Here is a 19,913-nt window from a genome sequence, read left to right as displayed (position 1 = left end):
AGAAAATGTTTCCAATGCTGAAAATGAGATAGATATTCCCATAAAGGATGCATATAGGACCCGAACCCAAATAGACAAGATCAAAACAGAATCTCTTCAAGACACATCATAATCAAAATGCTTAACATAGAAATTAAAGAAAGACTATTAAAAGTTGTGAGAGTAAAATGCCAGGTCACATTAAGGGGCAAGTCAATAAAGCTCACTTCTGACTTCTTAACTCAGACCCTATAATCAAGGAAGGCCTGGAGTAAGATATTCCAAGCTCTAAGAGAAAACAATTGCCAGCCAAGATTGCTATATTCAGAAAGCTATCTTTCAAAATTTATGAAGAAATAAGAACTTTTGATGATTAAGAATAAAAGAGCCCCCCACCGAGGTCAGACTCCAGTCACCAAGCCCGCCCACCCGCCCACCCCGCCATCCCCACCCCCACTCCCATCCCCACCGCAAAAGGAAAAGGAACACTGTGCTTGCCTCCCACACTGATTCCATGTGCCCTCGCTGGGGCTCCCCAGCTTCTTTGGAGGAGGGTGCAGGCATTTCGAATTATTACTGAGAGCGTGGCCATCATCATTGGAAGGGCAGTTCCCCTCCTGAGACACCTACAGGAGACTGGAGGCTCTTTGACAGGTACTTCTATTTACTCACTTACATCCTATAGCCTTCCCCATCCTCTTCCTTCACAACTAGAAATACTGTAAATAGTATCTAACTCATCCTGCTTATTGCAATAATGTTAAAGTCTTTATAGGGGCTGTCAGGTTCAGGGCTGCATTTTCTCTGTAAAAATGGGTGCTACTAATATTGATCTCCCCTTCAAAGGAGACATACTAGAAAACTGCCTGCAGGGTCACAGTAAGCCTGCAGGGGGGAAACTTCAGTACCTCTGAACTTCACTGCTAGAAGGGGCTATAAAACAATACAAAAAACAGGGGAAGAGTATTCCTAACTATTTTGATAGAATCCAATGACAGCAAGGCAGTAGAAATGACAGAAAAAGAGTTTAAAATCTGTATAATTAAAAAATCATAAAATGAATCATAAAATTATCTGTGAAGCAAAAGACAAGAAAAGAGAGCACATGCAGGCAATGTAAAATCATTCCAGTAAACAGTTAAAAGAGCAAATGAAGGAGGGCTGGGGATATGGCTCAGTTGGAAAAGTCCTTGCCTCACAAGCACAAGGCCCTGGGTTCAATCCTTAGCACCTCAAAAAAAAACACAAAAAAAAAGCAAGTGAAGGAAGCAAAAGAACACTTCAATAAAGAGATAGAGATTCTGGAAAAAAAACAAAAACAAAAACAAAAAAACAGAAATACTGGAAATGAAAGAAACAATAAACCAAATTAAAAACTCAACAAAAAGCATCACCAACAGAGTAGACCTAATGGAAGACAGAATCTCAGACAAAATATTTAAACTTGAACAAACTGAGAAGATATTAAGAAGTTATGAATGTAACCTCCAAGAACTATGGGATATCATGAAAAGACCAAATGTAAGAATAATTGGGATTGAGGAAAGCACAGAGGTACAAACCAAAGGAATGAACAACCCATTCAATGAAATAATATCAGAAAATTTTCCAAACCTGAAAAATGAAATGGAAAATCAAATAAAAGAGGCTTGCAGAACACCAAATGCACAAAATTACAACGGATCCACACCAAGGCACATTATAATGAAAATACCTCACATACAAAATGAAGACAGGATTTTGAAGGCTGTGACAGAAAAATGTCAGATTACATACAAGGGGAAAACAATAAAGATATCAGTAGATTTCTCGGCCCAGACCCTAAAAGCAAGAAGGGGCGATCCAAGATGGCGGACTAGAGAGTGACTGCATCTCCAGTCGCTCCAGAACCCAGGATTCAAAAAGGGGAGGCATTGAGAGACTCGGACTAAAATAGAACCACGGGGTGAGTCTCCCCCACCCAGTGAAGCTCACCTGGGCGGCAGGCCCGGATTCGAGTGGCTTATTAGAGTAGGACAGGGCAGATAGCGTCTCCCCCAAGCAGCTCTGTGCAGTCTGGCGGTGGGCTGCTCCCACAGGGACAGATCCTCCAGTCTCGCGGAACAGGCCCCCCAGTGAGAACCCTTCTGCACAGAAGCAGCGCAGCCAGCTCCGGCCCACCACGGCCCGCCCCGCTGCCAGCTCCGGCCCGCGCGCAGGTTGCTTCAGTGACCAGCACAGGGTGCCAAGGACTTCCACAAGCAGCCCAGCCCCCTCCAGTGGGAAGCGCCTCTCTAGGCTAGCTTCTCGGGGCAAACGACCCAGTGAGAGCCTGTCTACACAGAGCTAGCCACAAGTCCCCAAGCAAGTGGAGACCTCCGACCTACAACCAGCCTCTGGGACCAGGGCTGGGCAGAAAGAGACCTCTCCAGGTGTCTCTCCCTGGAACCAGTAGCTGGTTAAGGGCAGCGTTCTTCGGAAGCACTGCATTATCAAATTAATCCAAGACTTCTGGCTACTGAAGGCTGGTAGGTGAAACACTGGAAATCTACAGGGACACTATAAGCCAATAGAGGAAATCTACAATATCACAGAGTCCCACTGACATCTGACCAATATGAGAAAACAAGGGAAGAAAATGTCCCAAACAAACCTAGATACTATATCAATAAAACCCAATGACAGCACAGCAGAAGAAATGTCAGAAAGGGAGTTCAGAATATACATAATTAAAACAATCAGGGAACCAAACGAGGAGATGAAAGAACAAATGCAGGCATTAAATGAACGCACCAATCAACAGTTAAAAGAGCAAATAAGGGAAGCAAAACAGCATTTCAATAAAGAGTTAAAGATACTAAAAAAAACCAAACAGAAAAACTTGAAATGAAGGAAACAATAAACCAAGTTAAAAACGCCATAGAAAGCATAAACAATAGGATAGATCACCTGGAAGACAGAACCTCAGATACTGAAGACAAAATATTTAATCTTGAAAACAAGGTTGACCAAACAGAAAAGATGGTAAGAAATCATGAACAGAATCTACAAGAACTATGGGATATCATGAAGAGGCCAAATTTAAGAATTATTGGGATTGAGGAAGGCTTAGAGAAACAAACCAAAGGAATGAACAATCTATTCAATGAAATAATATCAGAAAATTTCCTAAATCTGAAGAATGAAATGGAAAACCAAGTACAAGAGGCTTATAGGACTCCAAATATGCAAAATTACAACAGACCTACTCCAAGGCACATTATTATGAAAATACCTAACATTCAAAATAAAGACAGAATTTTAAAGGCTGAGAGAGAAAAGAATCAGATTACATTCAGGGGGAAACCAATAAGAATATCAGCAGATTTTTCAATCCAGACCCTAAAAGCTAGAAGGGCCTGGAACAACATTTACCAAGCCCTGAAAGAAAATGGATGCCAACCAAGAATTTTATACCCAGCAAAACTTACTTTCAGATTTGACGATGAGATAAGATCCTTCCATGATAAACAAAAGCTAAAAGAATTTACAAAAAGAAAGCCAGCATTACAGAACATTCTCAACAAAATATTCCATGAGGAAGAGATGAAAAACAAAGAAGCAAATCAGCAAAGGGAGGAATTATCCTAAAGGAATTGTCAAATAAAGGAGGAAACAAGTTGTGTCAAACAAATAAATAAACAAAATTTTAAAAATGAACCAAATGACCGGGAAACCAAATCATTTCTCTATAATAACCCTGAATGTTAATGGCCTGAATTCATCAATCAAAAGACATAGACTGGCAGACTGGATTAAAAAGAAAGATCCAACAATATGTTGCCTGCAAGAGACTCACCTCATAGAAAAAGATACCCATAGATTAAAGGTGAAAGGATGGGGAAAAACATACCATGCACATGGACTCAGCAAAAAAGCTGGAGTATCCATCCTCATTTCCGATAATGTGGACTTCAAGCCAAAGTTAGTCAGAAGGGATAAAGAAGGTCATTTCATACTGCTTAAGGGAAGCATAAATCAGCAAGACATAACAATCATAAATATCTATGCCACGAACATTGGCTCATCCATGTACGTCAAACAAATCCTTCTCAATTCCAGAAATCAAATAGACCACAACACAATAATACTAGGTGATTTTAACACACCTCTCTCACAGCTGGATAGATCGTCCAAACAAAAATTGAATAAAGAAACCATAGATCTCAACAACACAATCAACAATTTAGACTTAACCGACTTATATAGAATATACCATCCAACAAAGAACGAATACAATTTCTTCTCAGCAGCACATGGATCCTCCTCTAAATTAGACCATATTTTATACCACAAAGCTACTGTTAACACATACAAGAAGATAGAGATACTACCTGTACTCTATCAGATCATAATGGACTGAAATTAGAAATAAATGACAGAATACAAAACAGAAACTTCTCCAATACTTGGAGATTAAATAATACACTATTATACGATGAATGGATAACAGAAGACATCAGGAGGGAAATTAAAAAATTCTTAGAAATAAATGAGAACAAAGACACATCATATCAAAATCTCTGGGACACTATGAAAGCAATACTGAGAGGAAGATTTATTTCATGGGGCGCATTCAACAAAAGAAGTAGGAATCCACAAATAAATGACTTAACACTACAGCTCAAAGCCCTAGAAAAAGAAGAGCAGACCAACACCAAAAGTAGTAGAAGACAGGAAATAGTTAAAATCAGAGCCGAAATCAACGAAATTGAAACAAAAGAAACAATACAAAAAATTGAAAAAATAAATAGTTGGTTCTTTGAAAAAATAAACAAAATTGATAAACCCTTAGCCACGCTAACAAAGAGAAAGAGGGAGAAAACTCAAATTACTAAAATTCGGAATGAACAAGGAAATATCACAACAGGCACGATTGAAATACAAAACATAATTAGAAGCTATTTTGAAAATCTATACTCCAACAAAACAGAAAACCTCGAAGACATCAACAAGTTCCTAGAGACATATGAATTACCTAAACTGAACGAGGAGGACATACACAACTTAAATAAATCAATTTCAAGCAATGAAATAGAAGAGGTCATCAAAAGCCTACCAACAAAGAAAAATCCAGGACCAGATAGGTTCTCAGCTGAGTTCTACAAAACCTTTAAAGAAGAGCTCATTCCAATACTTCTCAAAGTATTCCATAAAATAGAAGAGGAGGGAATCCTCCCAAACTCATTCTATGATGCCAATATCACACTGATACCTAAACCAGACAGAGACTCATCAAGGAAAGAAAATTTCAGACCAATATCCTTAATGAACATCGACGCAAAAATTCTCAACAAAATTTTAGCAAATCGCATACAAAAATATATTAAAAAGATAGTGCACCACGATCAAGTGGGTTTTATCCCAGGGATGCAAGGTTGGTTCAACATCCGGAAATCAATAAATGTCATTCACCATATCACCAGACTAAAAGTTAAGAATCACATGATTATTTCAATGGATGCAGAAAAAGCATTCGATAAAATACAGCATCCCTTCATACTCAAAACACTAGAAAAATTTGGGTTAGTGGGATCATTCCTTAACATTGTGAAGGCCATCTACGCTAAGCCCATGAAAAATATCATTCTAAATAGTGAAAAACTGAAAGCATTCCCCCTAAAAACTGGAACAAGGCAGGGATGCCCTCTTTCACCACTTCTACTCAACATTGTTCTTGAGACTCCAGCCAGAGCAATCAGAAAAACCAAAGCAATTAAAGGGATACGAATTGGAAAAGAGGAACTCAAACTATCCCTGTTTGCTGATGACATGATTATATATTTAGAGGAACCTGGAAATTCCACCAGAAAACTCTTAGAACTCATAAGTGAATTCAGTAAAGTAGCAGGTTACAAGATCAATGCTCATAAATCCAATGCATTTCTATACGTAAGTGATGAATCTTCAGAAAGAGAAATTAGGAAAACCACCCCATTCACAATAACCTAAAAAGAAATAAAATACTTGGGAATCAATCTCACAAAAGAAGTGAAAGACCTCTACAATGAGAACTACAGAACACTAAAGAAAGAAATTAAAGAAAACCTTAGAAGATGGAAAGATCTTCCATGTTCATGGATAGGAAGAATTAATATTGTCAAAATGGCCATATTTCCAAAAGTGCTATATAGATTCAATGCAATTCCAATTAAAATCCCAATGATGTACCTTACAGAAATAGAGCAAGCAATCATGAAATTCATCTGGAAGAATAAGAAACCCAGAATAGCTAAAGCAATCCTCAGTAGAAAGAGCGAAGCAGGGGGTATCGCAATACCAGATCTTCAACTCTATTACAAAGCAATAGTAACAAAAATGGCATGGTATTGTTACCAAAATAGACAGGTAGATCAATGGTACAGAATAGAGGACACGGACACAAACCCAAATAAATACAATTTTCTCATACTAGACAAAGGGGCCAAAAATATGCAATGGAGAAAAGATAGCCTCTTCAACAAATGGTGCTGGGAAAACTGGAAAACCATATGCAACAGAATGAAATTAAACCCCTATCTCTCACCCTGCACAAAACTCAACTCACAATGGATCAAGGACCTCGGAATCAGACCAGAGACCCTGCATCTTATAGAAGAAAAAGTAGGTCCAAACCTTCAACTTGTTGGCTTAGGAGCAGACTTCCTTAACAGGATTCCCATATCACAAGAAATAAAAGCAAGAATCAATAACTGGGATAGATTCAAACTAAATAGCTTTCTCTCAGCAAAGGAAACTACCAGCAATGCAAAGAAAGAGCCTACAGAGTGGGAGAAAACCTTTGCCACTCAAACTTCAGATAGAGCGCTAATTTCCAGAATATATAAGGAACTCAAAAAACTCTACAGGAAGAATATAAATAACCCAATCAACAAATGGGCTAAGGATATGAATAGACGCTTCACAGAAGAAGATCTACAAGCAATCAACAAACATATGAAAAAATGTTCACCATCTTTAGTAATAAGAGAAATGCAAATCAAATGCAAATCTCACCCCAATTAGAATGGCGATTATCAAGAATATAAGCAACAATAGGTGTTGGCGAGAATGTGGGAAAAAGGGTACACTCATACATTGCTGGTTGGGCTGCAAATGAGTGCAGCCACTCTGGAAAGCAGTGTGGAGATTCCTTAGAAAACTTGGAATGGAACCACCATTTGACCCAGCTATCCCACTGCTCGGCCTATACCCGAAGGACTTAAAATCAGCATACTACAGAGATACAGCCACATCAATGTTCAGAGCTGCTCAATTCACTATAGCCAGACTGTGGAACCAACCTAGATGTCCTTCAACTGATGAATGGATAAAGAAACTGTGGTATATTTATATATATATATATATATATATATATATATATATATATATATACAATGGAATATTACTCAGCTATAGAGAATAATAAAATTATGGCATTTGCAGGCAAATGGATTGAATTGGAGAATATCATGCTAAGTGAGATAAGCCAATCTCAAAAAACCAAAGGACAATCGATCTCGCTGATACGTGTATGATGACACATAATGGGGGGTGGGAGGGACAAGAATGGAGGAAGGAAGGACTCTACAGAGGGATAAGAGGGGTGGGAGGGCTAGTGGGGAAGGAAAAAATAACAGAATGAATCAAACATCATTACCCTATGTAAATGTATGATTACGCAAATGGTATGCTGTTACTCCATGTACAAACAGAAACAACATGTATCCCATTTGTTTATAATAAAAATTAAAAAAAAAAGAAATAAAAAATTTGACAAAACAAAAAGGTGGTTCTTTGAAAAAGTAAACAAAATTGATAAACCCTTAGCCACACTAACAAAAAGGAGAGAAAACTCAAATTACTAGAATTCCTGATGAAAAAGGAAAGATCATGACATACACCATTGAAATACATAACATAATTAGAAGCTACTTTGAACATCTATACTCCAACAAAATAGAAAATATCAAAGACACTGACAATTTTTAGAGACATATAATCCTCCCAAACTGAATCAGGAAGACAAACACAATTTAAACAGATCAATTTCAAACACCGAAATAGAAGAAGCCATTAAAAGCTTACCAAGAAAAGCCCAGGACCAGATGGATTCTCAGCCAAATTCTATAAGACCTTTAAAGAAGAACTGATACCAATACTCCTCAAAGTATTCCAGGAACTAGAAAAGGAGGGAACCCTTCCAAATTCATTCTATGAAGCTAGTATCACTCTGACACCAAAACCAAACAAAGACTCACCAGGGAAAGAAAACTTTAGACCAATATCCTTGATGAACATAGATGCAAAAATCTTCAACAAAATACTGCAAATCGCATACAAAAATATATTAAAAAGATAGTATAACATGATCAAGTGGGGTTTATCCCAGGAATGCAAGGTTGGTTCAACATCCAGAAATCAATAAATGTTATTCATCACATCAATAGACTTAAAGTTAAGAATATATAATTATATCAATAGAGGCTGAGAAAGTGCTTGATAAATACAGCACCCCTTTATGCTTAAAACACTGGAAAAAAAATAGGAATAGTAGGAACATACCTCAACATTGTAAAGGCTATCTATGCTAAGCCCACAGCCAACATTATTCTTAATGGAGAAAAACTGAAAGCATTCCCACAAAAAACTGGAACAAGACAGGGATGCCCTCTTTCACCACTTCTATTCAACATCGTCCTTGAAACACTAGACAGAGCAATTAGACAGACCAAAATTAAAGGGACACAAATAGGAAAAGAAGAACTCAAGCTGTCACAATTTGTCAGTGACATGATTCTATATTTAGAGGATCCAAAAAACTCCTCTAGAAAACTTCTAGAACTAATAAAGGAATTCATCAAAGTAGTAGGATATAAAAATCAATATGCATATATCTAATGTGCTTCTATTCATAAGTGATGAATCCTCTGAAAGAGAAATTAGGAAAATCACTCCTTTCACAATAGCCTCAAAAAAATAAAATACTTGGGAATCAATCTCACAAAAGAGGTGAAAGACCTCTACAATGAAAACTACAGAACACTAAGGAAAGAAATTGAAGAAAACCTTAGAAGATGGAAAGATCTCCCACGTTCTTGGATAGGCAGAATTAACATTGTCAAAATGGCCAGTCTACCAAAGACGCTATTCAGATTCAATGCAATTCCAATTAAAATCCCAATGACATTCCTCATAGAAATCAAAAAAGCAATCATGAACTTCAGGTGGAAGAACAAGAGACCTTGAATAGCCAAAACAATCCTGAGTAGAAAAAGTGAAGCAGGAGGTATCACAATACCAGACCTTAAACTATATTATACAGCAATAGTAACAAAAATGGCATGGTATTGGCACCAAAATAGACATGCAGACCAAAGTACAGAATCAAAGACACATAGACAAAACCACATAAATACAGTCACCTCATACTAGACAAAGGAGCTAAAAACATAAAATGGAGAAAAGACAGCCTGTTCAACAAATGGTACTAGCAAAACTGGAAATCCATATGCAGTAAAATGAAATTAAACCTCTATCTCTCACCCTGCACAAAACTCAACTCAAAATGGATCAAAGACATAGGAATTACACCAGAGACCCTGTACCTAATAGAAGACAAAATAGGCCCAAATCTTCATCACGTTGGCTTAGGATCAGACTTCTTTAACAAGACTCCCAAAGCACAAGAAATCAAATCAAGAATCAATAAATGGGATGGATTCAAACTAAAAAGGTTTTTCTCAGCAAAAGATACAATCAAGAACATGAAGAGAGAGCCTACAGAGTGGGAGAAAATCTTTTCCACAAGCACTTCAGATAGAGCACTTATCTCCAAAATTTATAAAGAACTTACAAAACTTTACACCAAAAATATGAAGAACCCAATCAATAAATGGGCCAAGGACCTGGACAGACACTTTACAGAAGAAGACATACAGGCAATTAATAAATATATGATTGTTCATAAATTTATTATTATTGTTCAACATCTTTAGTAATTAGAGAAATGAAAATTAAAACAACTCTTAAGATTTCATCTTACTCCAATTAGAATGGCTATTATCAAGAACACAAACAATAATAGATGTTGGCATGATTGTGGGGAAAAAAGGCACACTCATACATTGCTGGTGGAGTTACAAATTGGTGCAGTTACAAATTGGTGCAGTCACTCTGGAAAGCAGTATGGAGAATCCTCAGAAAACTTGGAATGGACCCACCTTTGACCCAGTTATCCCACTCCTCGGTTTATACCCAAAGGACTTAAAATTAGCATACTACAGTAACACAGCCACATGGGTATTTACAGCAGCTCAATTCACAATAGCTAGACTGTGGAACCAACCTACATACCCTTCAATACATGAATGGATGAGGAAACTATGCTATATATACACAATGGAATATTAGTCAGCCATAAAAAAGATAAAATTATGGCATTTGCAGATAAATGGATGGAACTGGAAAATATCATGCTAAGTGAAATAAGCCAATCTCAAAAAACCAAAGGCTGAATGTTTTCCCTGATAAGTGGAGAATGATATATAATGGGGGTAGAGAGGTGGGGAGTGAGAGAAGAGTGGAAGAACTTTAGATTATGTAGAAGGAAATGAGAGGGAGAAGGGGTATGAAAAAGGGTGGAATGAGACAGACATCATTACCCTATGTACATGTATGATTACACAAATGGTATGAATCTACATCATATAACACCATAGAAATGAAATGATGTACCCCGTTTGTGTACAATGAATCAAAATGCAGTCTGTAAAAAATTCAAAAATAAATAAATAGTTTTAAAAAAGAATAAAAGAATTCATGATCACTAAGCCAGAACTACAAAGAATATTCAAAGAAACAATGCATCCAAAGAAACCCAAAAGCAAACCCCAAAGCTCCTTAATAAATGAAGATCACTAGAATAGCAACAAACCAAATGAAAATCGTCAGAATTAAATACAGAAAAAATCAAAAGGGTAAGAAATAACAAACATCTATCCATAATAATACTGAATGTAAATGGTCTCAAGTCATAACTTAGCATAATTTAAAGTCATAACTTAGCAGAATGGATGTAAAACCAATATCCAACTATACGCTGTTTGAAAGAGACTCATCTCATAGGCAAACACCCATAGTCTGACAATAAAAGGATAGAAAAAGATACTTCACACAAATGGAGTACAAATGCAACCAGGAGTAGCTAGTCTTATATCTGACAAAGCAGAAATCATTCAGACTTTAATAAGAAGAGACAAACAATACCATTACATACTAGTAAAGGGAACAATCCAACAATAAGATGCGAAGATTGTAAATTTATTGCCCCAATATATATCACCTAATTAAAAGAAAAAAAAAAAAAACACTTTTTGACATGAAATCCCGGACAGATCGCAATACAATAACACTGGATGATTTCAACATCCTTATCACCAACAGACAGGTTATCAAACCAAATCAATAAAGATATTTCTGACTGAAATAATATTATAAATCAAAGTGACCTGACAGACATCTGCAGAATATTTTACTGCAAAAGAGCTCAATTTATTTTCTTCTCAGTAGTTCATGGAACCTTTTCCAAAATAGATCATATTCTAGGTCACAATGTAAGTTTTAGCAAATTAAAAAAAAATAGGTATAGTCCCATACATCCTATCAGATCATAATAGAATGAAACTATAAATCGACAGCAAAAAAAAAATTATAGAAAACACATAATGCTTACCATTATGCTCCATAAATATATGGAGATTGAATAATACTCTTTTAAATGAAGACTGGATCACAAAAGAAATGAGAGGAGAAATCAAAAAATTCTTAGAAATAAAGGAAAACAGAAATATAACATATCAAAATCTCTGGGACAGTATGAAAGCAGTACTAAGAGGAAAATTTATTCAGTGTCTACATTAAAAAAATAGATCCCAATAAACTATGATCCTCCTTAGAAAAAAGAAAAACTAACTCCAAAATCAAAAGAGAGAAATGATAAAGATCAGAGCCAAAACTGATAAAATACAGTATAAAAAAATGCAATGCAACAGAGTTGATTCTTCCAAAAAATGATAAAATTGATAAATTCTTAGCCAAACTAATCAAGAAAAAAAGAAAGAAAACCCAGATCAACAAAATTAGAGCTTAAAAAGGAGGTATCATCACAGCTACTTCTGAAATGCAGAGGGGGAGTAGAAACTATTTTGAAAATTTATTCTCCACTATACTGGAAAATCTAGAAGACACTGATAAATTTCTAGACACATACAACCTGCCAGGAACCAGGAAGACAAAGAAAACATAAATAGACCAATAACAAGTAATGAAGTTCAAACAGCAACTAAAAGTCTTCCAACAAAGAAAACCCCAGGATCAGATGGATTCTCCACAGAGTTCTACTAGACCTTTAAAGAAAAACTAATACCAGTCTTTCTCAAGTTAATCCATGAAATTGAAAGGAAAGGAACACTCCCAAATACATTCTATGAAGTCAGAAAAACCCTGATACCAAAATCAGACAAAGACACACTAAGGAAAGAAAACTACAGATCAATATCCCTGATGAACACAGATGTAAAAATCCTTAATAAAATATTAACAAACTACATTCAAAAACACATCAAAAAGATAAAATATAAGGATCAAGTTGGTTTCAACTTAGAAAGTTGATTCAACATACACAAATCAATGAATGAAATTTACTATGTAAACAGAGTAAGAATAAGAATCGTATGATTATCTCAATAGATGCAGAAAAGACTTTGATGAAATCCAGCACCCATTCATGTTAACAAAGAAACTAGGGATAGGAGGAACTTACCTCAACATTATAAAGGTTATATATGACAAACCCAAACCAAACATCATACTGAATGGAGAAAAACTAAAAGCATTTCCTCTAAAATCAGGAACAAAATAAGGATATTCATTCTCATCACTTCTATTCAATATAGTTCTTGAAACTCTAGCCAGAGCAATCAGGCAAGAGAAGGAAATTAAAGGGATACAAATAGGAAAAAAAAAAGAAGTCAAATTATCTCTCTTTGCTGATGACATAATTCAAAAAACTCCACCAGAAGACTTCTAGAGCTGATAAACAAATTCAGCAAAGTAGCAAGATACAAGATCAATATTCATAAATCAAACGCTTTCTATACTGCAACAGTGATTCTGCTGAGAAAGAAATCAAGAAAACTATGGCATTCAACAAACCTCAAAAAATTAAACTACTTGGGAATTAATCTAACCAAGGAGGTTAAATATCTTTTCTGTGAATATTAGAGAACACTGAAGAAAGAAATTAAAAAAGACACAAGAAGATGGAAACCTCCCCCTAACTCCATGTTCTTGGATAGACAGAATTAATATTGTCAAAATGGCCACACTACCAAAAGCAATATACAGATAAAATATAATCCCCATCAAAATACCAATGACATTCTTCACAGACTAGAAAAAAACAATTCTTATGTTCATTTGGAAGAATAAAAGATTCAGAATAGACAAAGCAATCCTGAGCAAGAAGAGAGATGCAGGAGGCAACAAAATACCTAATCTACAGAGCTACAGTAAAACCAGCATGGTACTGGCATCAAAATAGACATGAAGACCAGTGGAACAGAAAACACAGAGACAAACCCACATACTTACAGTCATCTGATACTTGACAAACGCGCCAAAAATGTATGTTGGATAAAAGATGACTTCTAAAAAAAAAATAATGCTAGGAAACTTGATATCCATATCAAGTGGAATGAAACTAAATCCCTCTCTCTCACCTGCACATAAGACAAATCAAAGTGGATCAAAGACTTAGGAATTAGACCAGAAACTTTGAAAATGCTGAAAGAAAATATTGGATGAACACTCCATCATACTGGTACAGGGACTAACTTCCTCAGCAAAACCCTTAAAGTTCAAGAAATAAAACCAAGAATAAATATGAGCCATGTCATCAACTTAAAAAGCTTCTGTATAACAAAGGAAATGATTAAGACATGAAGACAGAGCCTACACATGAGATAAAGTCTTTGCTAGCTACTACGACAAGGGATTAATATCCAGAATATATAAAGAACTCAAAAAGTGTAACACCCAAAAAAAAAAATTTAAAAAGACCTCAATCAATAAATGAGCAAAAGAACTAAACAGACATTTCTTTTAAAAGAAGAAACACAACTGGCCAACAAATAACATGTCGAGCAATCAGGGAAATGCAAACCAAAACTACACTAAGATTTCATCTCACTTCAGTTAGAATGGCAATTATAAAGAATACAAATAATAATAAAGGCTGGCAAGGATGTGGAGGAAAGGGTATTCTCATACACTGTTGGTGGGACTGCAAATTAGTACAACTACTCTGGAAAGCAGTGTGGAAATTCCTCAAAAAACTAAGAATGGAACCACCATAAAATCCAGCTATCCCACCCCTAGATTATTTATCCAAAAGTACCAAAATCAGTATACCATAGTGATATAGTCACATCAATGTTTACAGAAGCACAATTCACAATAGGCCCATTATGGAACCAGCCCAGATGCCTGTCAATAAATGAATGGATTAAGAAAATGTTGTGTATATATACAATGGAGTTTTACTCAGCCATGGAGAATGGATTATGGCATCTGTCAGCAAATGGATGGAAATGGAGAGCATCATGCTAAGGGAAATAAGTCAGACTTAGAAAATCAAGGGTCAAATGTTTTCTCTCCTATGTGGAAGCTAAAGAAAAATAAGGGAAATAATGGGGGGTCAGGGATCAGATATTATAAAGACATAGGGAAGATCAGTGGAGTGGAATAAAGAAATCAAGAGGAAGAGAGGAGGGATGGGAGAGAAGAGGAAATGTGGAATCGATTTAACAAGATCATGCTATGTGCATATATAAATATACCATACTGAATTCCACCTTTATGCATATGTATAAAGCACCCAACAAAAATAAATAAATAAATAAGTGAAATGAAGATCTGTAGAGGAAGGAGATAGGGGGATAGAGGAGGAGAGGGAAAGAAAGGGTACCAAAACTGAAATGGAGTAAATCAAAATTAATGCATTTAAGATTTTGTCAAAATGAACCCAACTACTATGCATAACTAAAATACTCTTATAAAAATAGATTAAGTTATAAGATCTTTCATGATAGAAGTTTTTAGTCACCTCATATGCCTTATAAAAAATGCCCAGTAAATATTTATAAGCAGCGAAAGGCAAAGTCATCTTAAATTCTCTTCTAGTGCTATTCTCCTTTTTTATACATGTGAAAACACACCTGCATTACCCATATGCACTGTATTGGAGTAGCTCAATCAAAGCAATCATCTATCAATACTAAGAAAAAAATGATGATTTTTTTAATACTTACCACAAGCTTTAGAAGCAGCAATACATATTTCTTCTGCAATATATTCTCCACTTGGAAACTTCAGATAATCTCCCTCAGCTTTCCCAAGGGAATGGTAAAGATACACCTGAAGAACTGGATCTATTTGCTTTAGAGAATTAGAGTTTCCAGGAATATCACCATTCTGATGTACAGGAGATGTGGATGTTGTTTCCATTTCTGTCATCATAAGGCAAGCCATTCCCATGTAGTCTTTCTCAGAACACTGGCCTATTAGAGAAAAAAAAAAAAAGTTACAAATCAAAGAGGTCTTCTTGACAGCAATGACTCCCAAACCCCTTAAATAAGTATTGTGTTACATACAAAGCACAGTATAAGAAATCAGATCATAAACTTCCAGCAGACTATCATAAAACTCCAGTTAACTAAAAAATAATATAAATATGCAATACTAACAAAAAAAAAAAAAACATACCAGTTACAGACAGCAGAAAAAGAAATCTCATGAGGAAATATGACTACTCAACAACTGAATTACTCTGACAATTGCTTAGTGGTGTCTGGAAGGGAAAACAAACATTCAAAAGTTGGAATCACTTAATGAGATTTATTAAAAAGATTTAAAACTAACCTTGAAAAATGAATTGGATTTAGATGAACAGAAGAAGAAAGACATTCCAAGAGACTGACTGCGCTAAAGAGTAGGAGGGTAGAAAGGCAGAAAGGTACAAGACATGTTCAGTAATTTATTGAGTGAACTGAAGTGTATGAGAAATTATACCACTAGGAAAAGGGTTAAAAACACAAATGGATACTTGTGGCAAGACTGCTAGTGTCCTACTCAATCAATATTCTTCTTCCTTGATACAAATTCTCAATTTTATTGGAGACACCTCAGTGCCCCACAGATAGACAGTTATGAAAACCTATTTTAGAAAATTAGATTTAAGTGGAAGTTATGGGTGTTTCTTTGAGGACCATCTTTGAGACTGACCTAGCTGGCTTGATTTTTCTCTTCACTTTCTTTCTACCAGAATCTGAACATGAATTTGGGATAGAGCAGTCACCACAACACCAAGAGGCAAACATGAAGAAAAGGCCAAGAGAAAAACACCTGGCAGATCTAAGGAGCCAAACCTGTGCCAGAAATCACCTACCTACTACCAGACATCTTGTTACTTGCAAATTAATGCAATCCCAACTAATTAGCACAAAATTAAAGAAGGGAAGGTTTGAATGTCAGGCTAAAGAATTTAAACTCGATTCTACAGACAACAAATTAGAAAGGTGATATAATGAACAGTTGAGAAAACATTGCAGCAGTTCAGACAGGAGCAAGAATCTGAACTGAAACAGATGAATGAGAAATAATATAAAAATAAGACTTGATGCTACCTGGTGACTGACTGCATATGGAGGGAGCTAAGGGAGTAAAACACAGCGGGCAGAGTTCAAACTTAGGAGATCTATAAAACCATTAATTGAAAGTGAGAAGGTCATTGCCCCTTGACATTGGAAGGTGAAAAGAATAAGGACTACTGTTTCACACGTTATCATTTAGAAATTTAGTTGGGTAATTATACCAGAATTGAGCTGGCAGTCAAAGCTTGAGACTGGTATTTAGAAGAGTTCATGACTGGAAATGAAAATCTAACAACCTTTCCCACAGACGTATTCATGGGCAGCAGGGAATGGATGTGAATAACATCAAATAAGTTCAAAGTATTTTCTATGTATCCAGAAATGTTCTGTATCATACAGATACAAAGAAAATATTGAGTAAGTACATTGCAATTTATTCAATTTATTCTATATTCATTTATAAGAACCTTACTCTATTAGAGAAAATATTAGTATTAATGCTTAGTTATTCAAATAATACCCTATGAAACTTGAAGTGTGCAAAATATAACAAAAACATGACAATTGTTGAAATAGATATAAAACTGCAAGATTTTTGAAGTTCATCTGCAACTGAATATGCAAAACTTTAAAGAATTTTAATTTGTCCAAAAATACATAATTTTTAAACTATTTCTTGTAATCTATTACTCTTTTTAACTATAGAAATAGAATTAAATACAGTAGTTCTAAAAGGGAAGTTGACAGCAATAAACACATCAAAGAAGCTCTCAAACAACCTAACAGGAAGGAACTAGAAAAACAAAAACAAACTAAGCCCAAAGTTATAAAGAATGAAATAATAAGACCAGAGCAGAAATAAATGAATAAGAACTAGAAAAACAATGGAAAAGATCAACAAAACTAGGAGTTCAATTTTTTAAAATATAAGTCACTTAAAATAAATTATTGGAGAGTTTCAAGATGGCGGCCTAGAGGGTGGCTGCATTTCATGTTGCTCCAGGACTCAGGATTCAAAAGAGGAGATATTGAGACACTTGGGACGAACTCAAAGCAGCCGGGTGACTCTCTCCCGTTGGGGAGGCGTCCCGGATGGGGCGGTAGTCCCGGAATGCAGGGAACTTTGTGAAGTAGAGCTGCCGGCGAGACACCCCTCCCCCGGCTGGAGCAGTGAACGTGGACAACTGGAAGCATTGGAGAGGAGGCCGCTCAGCACAGCGCTGGGACTCGGAGCAACCAATGGGGCTCCGGTGGCTGCCCAGGGGAGGAGCGGCAAGGAGAGCTGTGTGGACTCAGAACACCGGGGCCTGCCCTGAGGAGGAGGAGGAGGAGCATGGCCGCTTGGATTCAGAGTGACTACACCAGAGCTACAGGCGGTTGCCAGAGGAGAAGCCGCACGGCGAGCTGTTTGGACTCGGAGCGACGCTTCTGAACCCCAGGGCCTGCCCTGAGGAGGAGGAGGAGGAGCGCGGCCGCTTGGACTCGGAGTGGCTATATACCAGAGCTACAGGCGGTTGCCAGAGGAGGGGCTGCGTGGCGAGCTGTTTGGACTCAGACCACTTCTGAACACCGGGGCCTGCCCGGAGGACTAGGAGGAGGAGGAGGAGGAGCTCGGCGGGTCGTTTGGACCCGCAGTGACTGCATTAGAGCTCTAGGCGGCTGCTCAGAGGACGAGGCGATTGGTGAGTTGTTTGGACTTAAAGCGACCGCTCCTGAACACAGGGGGGCTGCCTGGAGGAGAAGCGCAATGGGTCGCTTGGTCTCGAGTGGCCACACCACAGCTCCAGGTGGTTGCCCAGAAGACGTGTGCAGCAGGTCACGTGGATTCAGAGCTACTCAGAGCGACCTCTCCTGAACACCCGGGGGGTTACCTGGAGGTGGAGGAGGAACGGAGAGGGTCACTTCGACTCAGAGTGATTGATTGCCCAGGGCTACGGGTGGTTGGTGGGAGGTGGAGGCACACAGTGAATTTCTTGGACTCCTAGTGACGGCACCGAAATGCTGGGGGGCTGTCTGGAGGAAGAGGCGTGTGGCGGGTCTCTGGGACTCAGAGCGATTGTACGGGGCCCCAGGTGGCTGCTCAGAAGAGGGGACGCATAGCCAGGTGATTAGGTGCAGAGCAGGGTCCCAGGACCTAGGAGTCTTCTTGGTGGAAGAGCCGCACAGAGACAGGCTTAGGGCGGAGCAAAGGTTCCAGGCCTGCGGGCAGATTCTCTAAGGACAGGCAGCCTAAGGAGACTCATCTGCGAAGGGTGAAGCTCCCAGGCCTGGAGGTAGGGCCGGGCCCCTGGGAACGTTGAAGAGGAAGGCAGCCCAGCCCAGGCAGTAGCTGTAAATTGAGGGAACCTCTAGGAGGGAACTGACCAGCGAGATCTCCCCACCGGGTGAGTCTTCCCTGCCGGGTGAGGTTTCCCTACAAGGACGGTAAAACCAGAGACACAGGTCCAAACAGGCCTTGCCTCAGCCCGCAGCCTAGTTCCCCGTTGGATGACCACTGGTCAACAAGTGGAGGCACCTCTGCCCACTAGCAGGGAATATACCCCACCGGAAGGCCACCACTCCTAAAGAGGCAGCTTCCTTGTGGAGGACCGCATTATCAACTTCCTCCAAGACTACAGCCTACTGAATGCTAAGAGGGGATATATATAGAAATCTTCAGGGACATTGTAAGTCAATAGAAGAAATCTGCAATATCTCAGTGGTCCACTGATACCTGAACAATATGAGAAAACAAGGAAAAAAATGCTGCAAACAAATCTAGATGTTACATCAATAAAACTCAAAGACAGCATGGCAAAAGAAATGACAGAAAAGGAGTTCAGAATGTACATAATTAAAATGATCAGGGAAGCAAATGATGAGATGAAAGAGCAAATGCAGAAACTGAATGATCACACCAATCGACAGTTAAAAGAGCAAATACAGGAAGCAAAAGATCATTTCAATAAAGGGTTAGAGATATTGAAAAAAAACCAAACAGAAATCCTTGACATGAAGGAAACAATAAACCAAATTAAGAACTCCATAGAAAGCATATCCAATAGGATAGAACACCTGGAAGACAGAACCTCAGACATTGAAGACAAAATATTTAACCTTGAAAACAAAGTTGAACAAACAGAGAAGATGGTAAGAAATCATGAACAGAATCTACAAGAACTATGGGATATCATGAAAAGGCCAAATTTAAGAATTATTGGGATTGAGGAAGGCTTAGAGAAACAA

The 19,913-nt window shown here is 37.6% G+C and overlaps 1 protein-coding gene across 5 annotated transcripts in view; it reads right to left on the bottom strand.

The window, feature by feature from the left end:
• JAK2 (Janus kinase 2) overlaps nucleotides 1-19,913 on the bottom strand; it is a 135,103-nt gene that overhangs the window by 101,313 nt on the left and 13,877 nt on the right. For all 5 annotated transcript variants that reach the window (XM_079113008.1, XM_079113009.1, XM_079113006.1 and 2 more), the window contains exon 3: nucleotides 15,348-15,596. In XM_079113008.1, the coding sequence (XP_078969134.1) occupies nucleotides 15,348-15,573 (226 nt within the window). In that variant the 5' untranslated portion in view covers nucleotides 15,574-15,596. The remainder of the gene's footprint in view (nucleotides 1-15,347; nucleotides 15,597-19,913) is intronic.

This window comes from Sciurus vulgaris, assembly GCF_902686455.1.
Source record: "Sciurus vulgaris genome assembly, chromosome: 15".
Taxonomy (NCBI): domain Eukaryota; kingdom Metazoa; phylum Chordata; class Mammalia; order Rodentia; family Sciuridae; genus Sciurus; species Sciurus vulgaris.
The sequence above is the reverse complement of the archived record's forward strand: the minus strand, read 5'-3'. Positions and strand labels throughout refer to the sequence as shown.